Raw genomic sequence first — 12,404 nt, 5'->3', positions numbered from 1 at the left:
CACAAGTATCGAGTTTTTATTGATCCTTCAGGCTTACAAGCTAAAATTGAATCATTTTACATCCTAGAGCGAACCACTTTGATGAATGCCCCTCACTTCTGTCATGATTATAATCATGTGGAGACATGTGGCATTGAATGCAATTCAGTTTTCAAAAAGCATTCATCAATTTTTACCTAAAACAAAAAACAAATGGGAAAAAAATGTATCAAATGGACAATCACAGAACAACGTATGTGTCCCAGATGCGTCTGTAGCTGTGAGGAAGGTTCTGTATTTACTGCCATGCATGCACAGGCACTAAACTGAATCCATGAATTATCGACTCGTATGAACTGCCTCGTTTCCTGGATGTGTTGTTAACATCCAACTTTCATTTAATTGGAAAAAAGCATGTTGTCTGTGTCTTCCCTATTAACATTACCTGTGGCCTTGCATAACTCTGGGGGTTTATGTCCTGATTAAGAGGGATTGGAAGATGCTGATAGCCATTCAGAGATAATGTTCTGCGTCAGTAAGCTTGTTGTAATCAGAACAGAAAGCTGCAGCTTATCACTTGGGAGACCTCATCCTCCATGCATTGGTCAATTTGATCCACATGTAACAAAACCCTGATATGTTTACATGGATTTTTTATTATTTTTTTAAATAACATTTGTTCCTTCAAGGTGGGCCCCGTTCTATTTGTGGATTCACCAATTGGAGGATTTTCTGTGGAACGTAGCTGCAAAGTATTTGCAGAAAAAAAACAGTCTATTTGGAGTTTTGATTTTGTAGAGCACATCTATAATATTCAAAAGAAAATGAGGCATTGGAAGATGATGCATATATTTGATGCATTGTTGGTTGTTATCCAGGAGCATCATTTGATTGACTGTACCCACAAGAGGGGAAATAACAAAGACAGTAGATATTAGTTTCTGCTTTAGTGCTACAATAGTTTCTACTGTGGGTTAACGTACATTACGTTGTATCTGATATGTGTCAACTATTGAAATAGGTAGTTTTAAGCATTTTTAGAGGGAGTCTCAAGTATTCACTGATTTTAGCTATTGTAGGCAGTTGTGGTTCCTAACTCCCATGAATACCAGGCCACTGTACTTCCCATTAAAAACATTTCAGTCACTGGAATAATGACAACATCAACTACACTCATTTAAATTTAAAAGAAGAAGAACCTGAGCATGGGAAAGCAGTGCTAAAATGCAGATTCTCCAATAACAACTGCAGCTCATGTTTTTTGTTTTTTTGACACAGTTTGCCTTTTATTCTCAGTCAATAACTTCTTCAGTTCAGTTTGAGGGTAACAGAATCAGAAAAAAAATGCTCTATTGTTGTGGCTAATAGCACAAAAAGCCAGAGTAGGCATGTGCAAAGTGGGCCTCTATTACACCACTTAAAACTGACCTCCATGTTGAACACAGATCACACAAATCTCAGACACAGAGGAAAAGAAAATCTCCGGTTTGCAGATAATCCAGGTTAGTGTGGACAAGGCATCCGTCACCAGGCCCACTACTGTTGATTTATATTACAGTATCACACAGACAGCAGAGGGAACGTGTTTGCCAACAGATGCTTCCGACCATTTGCTAGGATTCCCATACTCATCAGGGTGATGCGCTGAGTATCCCACGGCCTCCACGAGCCTCCTCTTCTGAGCCCGATGCAGGAGGATCCTGTAGGTCCCCGTCAGTGGGCTTCTACAGTCTGAACATGGATTGTTTTCCAGATGAACTTTCGAAATGCCTAAACCTGAGAGGAAATTCTTTACCTCCTGCTCCTCCATACTCAGAGTCAGATTGGCCTGGGCGAAGTGGGCTGGAGATGTGGGTAAAGAGACATATGGGCGAGGATACTCTATCCCCTTCAGCCAACTGCTGTTTGTAATCTGTGTGATGGAGGAGCGGTCCACAGGCACAATGCGCAGCATGCCCTTAATGAGGAGCTGGCACGGATCAGGTACAAACGAAGGAATGCTGTAAGACCCCTGCAGGATGCAGCGCTTCAGCCTCCCAAGGTTGTCTCCATAGAAGGGTAAAGTTGCTGTCACCATGAAGTACAAGAGAATACCCAGAGCCCAGATGTCCGAATAGCGCCCGACGTAGCCTTTCTGCTTGAAGAGTTCAGGCGCAGCGTAAGGTGGGGAGCCACAGAAACTGGTGAGTAGTTCATTCGGGCCACATTCTGTACTGAAACCAAAGTCCCCAACCTTGATGCAATAGCTGGTGGTGTAGAAGATGTTCTCGGCTTTAAGATCCCGGTGCACGATGTTGTTGTCATGCTGAAAAATCACAAAAGACAAACATTTTAAGTACAAAGAAATAAATCTCACTAGACTCGGCTAATAAAAAAACCAGAACGTTGCAAAGCTGAGGGTTATCTGAGCCTTGAAAGGCTAAAGCAGAGGCTCTCAGGCCTTTATGCAACATCATAACTTTACATGGTAGTGCAACAGAACCTCTATTTGCCATATTATGTTACCAAAGCAAAACAAAAAAAACTGAAACCTTTGGAGTCATTGGCACTTTTTCCTCTGAAGCACATGAACAGAAATGTTGCTTGCAGCCTGAGAAAGTTGGTTTCTCCTAAACCCAACAGCTGCTACAAAAATGTTTCTCTACATTTCAAACGATTTCTAACTAACATATGCCACACACCCAATAATCTTCCTTGGTTAACTTCTTACTAGAGTGTTTGAAATAACAAAAGAAATGCATTCTCAGCTTCTTTTTTTACTAGGAATATTTATGGTGGATCAGTCGGAGGAATCTTTAGCTTGTAAACAACAGGATATGAGTTTGATTCCAGCCTCTTCACTGCATGTCTAAGTATCCTCGGGCAAGGCACTAAATCGTCAGCTGACAAGCATGAATGTTTAGTGGTTGGGAGTGCAGCTGGGTGAATGATGCTGGTACTGTTAAAGTGCTTTAGGTAGTTCTTAATAGGCTCAGCACATATACCACTTTACAAGTAATTGCATTTGGCATCACATGTAATCCCAGCGGTTTTTACATAATCAAAAGGGCTTCAAATTACACGTTTCACATATGTTGGTAAATGTAACATGTGAAATGTGATAAGCCACACTGACATTTGACCACCTGTGATAAGATGTGATTTTGGACATTTTGTCTCAAAGAGGGAAAATTACCCAACACTATATAACAGAACTTTATTGTCAAAACACGTCTTGAGATTTTTCTTGCACAACAGCGCGGTTTTATGGACACACTTACACAACCTAAAGTGCACAGAAGAGCAGACGATATCGCTCTAAGCTGGTAAATGTTCCCTCTTTAGTTTCATTAATTCTCCATTATTAACCTTTTTAAACTGGGGAATCTGTAACTACCAGATTATAGCAGCCTGTATTCATGATTTAGAGAGGGTCAGAGGTCAAGTCCTGAGATAATTTCACCATTATCCCTACGGTAGGAAGATTCATAAGGTTTTTCAACTGGTTGGCAGTCATCTATTATTTTATATCTTATCTTGTTTTGCTTAAGATGCAACATTTTTAGAAGCGAATAATATCATGCCACTGTGTACAATTAAGCATCTGTTTAGAGACAAATAGTGGGAACTTTCCAGACTCCAACTAACTGTGGTTTGCCTTCAATTTTCCATCCCAGGGAATGCAAAAAAATATGACTTATTTATTTATAGAAAATGAATATTTATACAAAGAGAGGAATAGCCAGTGGCTCCCTGAAGGAAGTTTAGGACCCATCAGTCATCAGTTTGTATTCACCAGGGGGATATTTCAAGCCTTTTTGACCTCAATAAATTATATCTACCAGCGGGAGTTCACCAAGTTATTTTGCTTTGATGACAGGCCAACGTCTATCATATTTCATCAGAGCCGACTGGTCCAAATGGGGGTCAGAACCAAGCAAAGTCCAGCAACATGATGCACATATAAATTCATCTGCTTTGTAAAATCCCCTATGGAACTGTGATCTTCTTTTAGCTGCTATAAAATTTTGAAATTTCTGTTTTTTTTAGAGGAAAAAGCTTAAAATTAAAACACTTCCTTATATTAATTTTATGTAATATACACAATTTCTCTTCTTGGTGTAAAATCTGTTAAAATAAGTTTGAAGGGAAAATGATTTTCCCTAATCAGAGAGCCTTCACACACATTTTAAAGAAAGGAATGAGATTTATAAAACAGTAATGTTAATGTTTTCTTAAAATCACATGATTAATATTTCATCAGAAACTGAATGGTTACAATGGAACTAGTTACCTAAAAGATAAATAATTGACATATTAGCAACTGAATTAACATAGGAGAAACACAAAATCGATTATTTATCAAAAAGCATCATCAGCTTTTTGTATACAATTGTGAGATCTAAGACCTGTCCTAACCTTCAAGGAAAGGCTGGGAGAGGACAAATGAGAATTTAAATGGACGAAGGCCTTTGAGGCCTGGCAGGTTTCAATGCCAGAAACCTCAGAAAACCTGACAAGACGTGTTTTAATCCTGCCACGTCTGTTTGATCCGACCTCGAGGTTGTCTCTCCAGGGAGGCTTAGCTGGTTTTACCTGCCACTGCGTTGGATGTTCAGCGGCTCACAAACAGTGATTGTTGGATTATCTAGGTTTGTCTTCAACACTGGGGTATAAAAGGCAATAAAAGTTGCTTTAAATTTAGACTAAAGACTACAGGGTAAAGTGAACAAAATGTTAATTTTGCTTTTTAATTGTAAATTCTTTTGATTCTGTGACTATCTAAGCCTTAAGAACTTGCTTCTACTTATTTTTGTTTATGTTTAGAGACCAAAACCCTGTATAATATATACCTGGCTAGAGATGAGTCCTCCTGTTGAGACGTAAAGAAAAAGAGGCCATTTCAAAACCTTACTGAGTCCTAAACTAGCAGAAACTTTTTGACACATATTTAAATAAACTGTCGATAATCATAAAAAAAAGAATTAATGTTTCAAAAGTCTCAGGAAGATAATCTGCAGAATGATACATCATTTATGCTCAATTCATTCATTGGCCCTTTGGACCAGCCTTGGTGGCTGTAACTGGGTCATGCCACAACACGTACCAACTCTGACGATCTCAGGGTACGAAGAAGTCATAAATCGTTACCATTTCTCCAAACTGTGATTGCATTGAGTGCTGCTGGTAGAACACCAAGAGCTCTTAAACACGTCAAACAGCATCCACAAAGCAAACTATCACTTTTATACTTCAGTCGTATGCCAAAAAATGTGGTGTTTGTTTCGTCTTGTCATGTTTTCCTGCAGGCAATCTAGCCAGTACAATTTCAACATAGAGGGTTTGCAGTCTGTTGTTTGAGGCTAAACCAATAAAAATCACTGAATTAAACCCAGGTCTCTCAGAAAAATATTGAGCGGCTTCCTTAATCCTTATTTTTTAGTGGTTTTGATTAGGAATGTTTGTAGAGTGTTTAAGCAAAACTCTTAGATTATATTTCCCAGAGCTATTAATCTTGGCAAGTTGGTTGAAACACTATAGCTTTGGTTTGTCTGCAGCTTGCAACTTTTATTGCTATTTTAAACTACCTCTGTCTCCACATATTTATTTCTTGAAATTAAAATAATAAAAAAAAACCCTTCTGTTCTGCAGGTGAAAACAAGAAAAACAACAATCAAGTCTTTAAAATAATTAAAATTATTTTCTCATAACTTAGTTCATGAGTAATGGGCAGCAACAATCCGTGCCACATGTGGCTCAGTGTCGGGTCGGGTAGTAAATGATGATTAACAGTGACACTAAGGCTCACCATGTGTTTCACAGCAGAGATGATCTGTGCAAACACCAGCTTCGTTTCCAGGTCGTTCAGCTTCCCCCTGCTGGTGATTCTGGAGAACAGGTCCCCACCGCTGCCGTACTCCATCACCAGATACAGCCTTCTGGTGGTCTCTATCACCTCATAAAGGCGCACTACGTTGGGGTGGCTCAGCTTCTCCATGCAGCTAATCTCACAGGAGGCCAAGGGCTGGCTCTTCTTGTCTTGACGCAACTTGTCAACAATTTTAACGGCAACTCTCTCTGCAAGACGAGATGAAAGGCATTAGTGGATTTGTGGTAAAAAAAAAAAAAAATTCCATTGAAGACAGAGGGAGTTCATTTGAGAGCAAAACACTTACTTTGGGACATCATTTCACTGAGGGTTTTTATGCTAAATCTACTAAAATAGGTTTCATTTTGACCCAACATAGTGAGACAATATAAACATTCATAAAAAAACAAATACAGAACTTCATGTTTTAATCTAATCACATAAAAATCACTTGAAAGATGCTGAGTTGTGCTTGAAAAAGCTACCAGCATTTTACAACTCGGCAGTGGTGGAGAAAGTACTCAAAAAATGTACTTAAGTAAAAGTACAAATACACAGTCAAAAATGTACTCAAGTAAAAGTCAAAGTACCACATTAACATTTTACTTAAGTAAAAGTAAAAAAGTACTGGCTTTTAAAAATACTTAAGTATTAAAAGTAAAAGTACTCGCTGAATGCATCACTTAATCGCTAATATCATTAAGTGTGCTGATCGTATTTAATTTTAATACATCAGAAATGTGCCATTTTAATGAACACTACCACAGATTAAACATGTTCTTATTGTGTTTATTCTCTGTAACAGTTTAGACTTAGATATGTGATTCTATGAATCATAATTTCAGGGATGGAAACATTTTKTCTCCTGTCCTAACATAGCATGAACTTCATTAGTCACATTTATTTAGAAAGAAATCTAACTGAAAGGGGATGTAAAGAAGGTGTGGGCGGGGTGGAGGACATGCAACCAAGGAGCCATGTAGCAGAGTTGTAGTGAAGACCACCGAACCCAAGACCAGCGCCCTGCGCTAAATGACACAATAACATTAAGTTTACCTATCAAAATTGGTTTTCCGATTGATCTGAAAGATCCACATTCCCATAAAAACACCTAGATATTAAATACTTAAGAGCTGAAATGAATTTAGCCAGTATCAATTAAAACTCACTTCATTCTGTTTTGCTTTCATCGCTGTGCTACAATCCGCAGATGTCTCCTGCTATCCCTAGAAAAATAACGCCCTGGGCGGTTGCCCATATTGCCCATGTCAGAAACCACAACTGAAACATCGCAATTAACGGTAAATAATGTTCAACTATGAACACTGTCCAACGGCGCAACACCGCGCAACAAGTAACCAAGCAGAAGGAGCATCGTGACTGTTTTCATCCTCCCTCCCACTGCGATGCTTGCCACCATGACAGGAGACGAAATCAATCAATGAGCAATGAGCATACTCTGCATTCATACATTCAACTTTTACTTATTCAGCGATTAAATAAATGTGTGTGTATATATATATATATATATAGCTACCGCAGTGTACACAAGAACAAAGAACGGCTCTAAGTGAGGCTTCAGTCCTTAGGACTTAGTAAAGATCCGTCCAGAAGAATCGGATCGTTCGTGAATGTTATATCACTATATTGCAGACTTTGGTCACAGTGTTGTCCTAAGCAACACCTCAGTCAACACCTCCACACAATAATTCAGCGCATGAGTGACAACTTTTTTTCATCGCAGATGCAACATGTGTCTCAGTACAGCTAGCTTTGCTAGCATCACTTCCACAGATATTACCTTTCTTTAAGCTTTCCTTCCAAGTGACGCTAAAAGTTGGACGACGTCCCACCGTCTGTGAAAGCGAAGCGCTGGCGATTTTACATGTCGCCATATATTATGATTTATGCAGCTATTATCGATTAAACAGACATCTTCTCCCGCTCAGAGGAAACCACTGCGCATGTCTGGAGCTCCGCGTGCGAGTAAAGGTGGAGTCGATGGGTGACAACAGACACTAAGTCACGTTATTGCTCGGATTTTACGGCGCCACCTTAAATCCCTGAACTTCACATTTTAACGGAAAAAAAGAGCAACGAGACTTGGATGTAACGAGTAACGAGACAGTTTTGTAGAAATGTAGTGAAGTAGAAAGTACAGATACTTACTGTAAAATGTAGTGGAGTAAAAGTAGAAAGTCCCCATTATTAAATCTACTTAAGTAAAGTACTGATACACGAAAACTGTACTTAAGTACAGTAACGAAGTACTTGTACTTCGTTACTTCCCACCACTGCAACTCGGGCAATTAAAAAACACAAGCAATTATTCAAACCTTTAGTCAAGGCATGGATGCCCAGCTTCACTGTCGAGAAGTTTCCCTGGCCGACCTCTCCACGGAGCTCATAAAACCCAACCCGCCGACCGAGCATCAGGTCCCTGACTATCCTCTCGTTGTGTGCCATGTCATAGATGACCCTTTCGATGGGAGTCTGCTTGACTCTTTCTGCCTCAGTGAGCTGTGGGATGACACTGGTGGCAGCAGAAGCCAGGGGAGATGCTGACTTTTCCACTTTTGTGGAGTCGTCTTTGGCATTTTTGCTCGTTTTTGGCTTTGGCCATAGCCGTGTTTTGATGCCTTGAAAAATTAAGCAAAGGAGAAAAAAGGAAAGTTTTGAAAAGTTTTCACACCTGTTGACCTTTTGATACCAATAAAACGTCTGTGCATTTCATTGAGATTTTATGAGGTAAATCAGTTCAAAGCAATCCATAAATGTAAAGTGCAAGGGAGATTATACATATGACTTCAAAATGTGTTTAATAATCCATTTTCAAGTTCTGTTTCAGATTCTCAGTCTGGACCATGACTGGGCCGTTCTAACACATCAACATACTTTGCTCTAAACCACTCTGTAGGAATTAGTGCTGTACCACCTTAGCTAAAGAATTGCCCCGTATGCTCCATCCGTCTTACCATCAACTCCTACCAGCTTCACTGTATCTGAACGAAGCATCCCACAGCATGACGCTTCCATCGCAATTTTGGGATTCTGTGTTCATGGTGAGGTGCTGTGTTATTTCTGTGCTATGTGACAATTTTCAAGTTTTAGAAAAAGTTTAATTTAAGCATTCTCTGACTGGAGTGCTTTCTTGCTGCACATCATGATTTGTGAACTCATAATTGACTTTTGGAGAGATTCTTCCACCTGAGTTGTTAATGTCTGCAGTTCCTCCATTAAATTACACACCTTCAGTCCTCAAGAGTCAGTGTCCTGACATTTTTTAGATTTGCCTCTGCTCCAACACAGCTGATTGAAATGCTTCAACTCATGTCATAATGCTCCTCAGATGCCTGCTTAATCAACCATCATTTGATTAAACTGTGTTGAAGAAATGACAAAAATTAAAACATGACTGACCTTGGACACCACTGCTGTCATGTAAAATTTTTGAAAATGTCAATAGTTATCTTCATAAAACACTATGAAATAACCACTGACAAATAAAGGGAAAAAACTTTTTTTTTTCCAAGCAGCACTTTCTTACTTACTTACTTTTATGAGAAAGATATTTGCTACTCTGCCATCAGCGTTTGACTCTTATGGGAAATCCGCGCGGAGACAACTAGTAAAGCCGTTCCATGTCTAGAACATTGGTAATGGGATTAACCTCCCTGCCATGTCACTTTGTCTTGTGTGACATAAAACGTCTGCCCTCTTTTACATCATTCACAATGGAGGCTTCATCAGTGCTTAATTTCAAGGTGAAACTTCAGCACTGAATTTAGAAACAAACGAAGTAAATTTTAAGCAGTTTAATTTAACGTGTGATAGGACGACCCCTGTTCTCTGTCCAAAGAGCTGAATCTTAATTCTCAAACAGTACATAAAAAAAAAAAGCTGATCTTTGAAAACTTTAGCTTTCATTTTTGTCAAATGGGAAAGTTTTTTTACTTTCATGCCGAAGTTGCACAATGTTCCTTTTTACACTAAGCAGGAATCAACAGCTTCAGTGTTATGTAAGGAGCTGGTAAAACGGGGTCAGGAGTTCTGTTATTTGTCAGCACATTCAACCTCCCAAAACACACTGATAAATAACAGACTTGCTGATCCTAAAAAACATAAACTCATTTCTTAGATATTTCATTTTGCGCTGTCAGCTGCTCTTTCATCACGCTGCTTTACCTCCTGGTCACTGATGGCTAAATTTAGTCGATGCTTGGCAAATTTCCCAGGATAATGAGGATTACTTGCCTCTCTTAGACGGTATTTATGGGTTACGTCCAAAGGTAGAACGTTATTTTTAAGAGACCTTACTGGCCCTATGACTTTTTAAAGAGCTTCCTATGGAGGTCAGTGTTGACCTCTGGGAACTCTCCGAACAAAAGTCGGGCCCCTGACTGGAAAAATATTAACAAGACAATAATTTTTTTTTTTTTCTCTTAATTTTAGATAATGTATTTCACCATATTTTACATATTATATTAGCTAATTAAAAATACAAATAAATAAACTTGTTTACGTGATCTAAATGATAAATTTAAACCCTCAATTTCTGTGACATATTTTCTCTATATATAAAATTACACGAGAATTACATCGACAGCTTATGCAGAACAGTATAGAGCTTCACTGAATAAAATGACTGAAAGTGTTATAAAACCTAAATATTTTCTCTAATTGCCAGATATGCTTATATGAAAGTAAAAAAAAAAAATCTTAAAACAAAGTTAAAGTCCAATAAGCAAAACTTCTGTTCTTCAGTTAAACACAGCATGACATAAAGGAATGATTTAAGTATCATAGTTCATGATCTTTAACCTGCTAGTTAACGTATTCAAACTAAATTCACAAAAAAGCAATTATAAAGTTGAATTTTAGATAAAGGAGTAAAGTAGGAAATCTTACCAGGGAGTTGTGGGTCCTTCATGTCTGTCCCAGAGGCTTTACCACCTGACTGTGACCAAACATGTGAATAGAGCTCCAGAGGACTAATTCACTCCTCACAATCCTATTAATACGATGTACTAGTAGACGGCTCATTATCTCCCCTGGCACAAACTGACCTCATAAAAGTGCTGAAAACATACGTCCAGAGTATAGAGCAACCATGCGCCCATGTTCATGCAGAGTATAGAGTGATGTTTGCAGATGTAATGTTAGAATTGGAATATAAGTTAAGTTGTTAACCACTAGACCAAACTTCATTTAGAATTTTTAAAAAGTATTGAAGATTCATGTTAAAAAAATCACAATATGGTAAATTACTGTGTACATTTTCCCACAAAATTGAAATATTAAATACTATACATCTCAATTTTTTTTATTTAATTACATTTTCAACAATAAAAACTACTTATTTGCATCATCCAAAGGAGCAATGAAGTGAAAGTGTTTTGCAACAGATGTCTTGAATGCAGAAGGGAGGTGCACATGGACAGGAAGAGATAAGACTGTTCTTCCATTTGTATCAGGAAGTTTTCATTTTTAAATAAGTCAGAAAAATCAACTGCAACAACTCTGGATCTAAACTCCAGTATTGCTACCACATAAATAAAAGTATTAAAAGTTGCCAGTGTTAACACAGCATTTTTTTGTAGTAAATATATTTCACTGTTTGTGCAAAAAGATCAAAAATAGATTATATTGTTGACTTCCTAATATTTTGATTTAGGGAACATAGCAGAGTAAACCTTTGTGTAATTTAAACTCTGCATAAATCCAGCTGTGTGACCTACATGAAAAGCACTATTTGTAAAGCTGGTTTAAGAACTAATGGAAAAATTATGGAGCTAAATCTGGGACAGTCCTGAAAGAAAATCTGTTGAAACATATGCAAAAGATGAGACGGTGGTGAAGGCAGTAAAAACATACAACTAGAACTAAAATGAAATTGCTTAGATTGCAACAAGCCCAGACCAAAGTTTAAAAGTGGTGAACTGAGCTTGAGCTATTTGCAAAGAAATATGGAAAATATGTCTGCCACATTTTTCTTTGCAAAAGGTAAAGCTATATATAAAATATTCTCTTCATTTCACTATCAATCAATCAATCAATCAATCAATCAATCAATCAATCAATCAATCAATCAATCAATCAATCAATCAATCAATCAATCAATCAATCAAATTTTATTTGCATAGCACATTTCAGCAGCAAGGCATTTCAAAGTGCTTTACATAATTAAAATAAAAACAGCATGTGACATTGAATAAACAGTGAGAAAGAGATTTAAAAAAARAAGATAAAAACATTAAAACCCGCACCCCTTTTAGGACTTCAGTTAAATGTCGTTTAACTGGGATTCTAACCCTCTGGGACTTTACTCAAAAACACCGTTTGACAAGGACTCCAACTTCTACTATCTTATGGTCTATCACGTGGCATGATGAAAATAAGTTTTACACTAAATACTTTAACAAGAAACTGCACAGGCTATTACAAAACAAACTAACAAAATAAAATAAATACAAATTATTCTGGTAAGTCTTTGACAATGATATTGGTGCTGCTATATAATGGAGCTAATCAACAATTCTTTGAATAATATCCCAAATTACATCTTGCTTAGTATTTC

The 12,404-nt window shown here is 37.8% G+C and overlaps 1 protein-coding gene across 1 annotated transcript; it reads right to left on the bottom strand.

Annotated features, from left to right (window-relative positions):
* Positions 1-10,807, bottom strand: LOC103463522 (serine/threonine-protein kinase NIM1). Its single transcript, XM_008406906.2, has 4 exons — positions 10,736-10,807; positions 8,164-8,466; positions 5,768-6,036; positions 1-2,284 (listed from the first exon to the last, which is right to left on the bottom strand). The coding sequence occupies exons 1-4, from the start codon at positions 10,755-10,757 to the stop codon at positions 1,532-1,534; spliced, it is 1,347 nt and encodes a 448-aa protein (XP_008405128.1). The 5' UTR covers positions 10,758-10,807; the 3' UTR covers positions 1-1,531.
* Between the last annotated feature and the right edge of the window lie 1,597 nt (positions 10,808-12,404).

Source organism: Poecilia reticulata, linkage group LG4 (assembly GCF_000633615.1).
Source record: "Poecilia reticulata strain Guanapo linkage group LG4, Guppy_female_1.0+MT, whole genome shotgun sequence".
Lineage (NCBI taxonomy): Eukaryota > Metazoa > Chordata > Actinopteri > Cyprinodontiformes > Poeciliidae > Poecilia > Poecilia reticulata.
This window is presented reverse-complemented; position numbering and strand designations above follow the sequence as displayed.

Excerpts from the sequence above, each read along its gene's own strand:
- LOC103463522 (XM_008406906.2), bottom strand. The coding sequence starts at position 10,757 with ATGAAGGACCCACAACTCCCTG. Across the intron at positions 8,467-10,735 it reads GAAGGACCCACAACTCCCTG|GCATCAAAACACGGCTATGG; the intron begins GTAAGATTTCCT and ends TAATTTTTCAAG. Across the intron at positions 2,285-5,767 it reads TCTCTGCTGTGAAACACATG|CATGACAACAACATCGTGCA; the intron begins GTGAGCCTTAGT and ends GTGATTTTTCAG.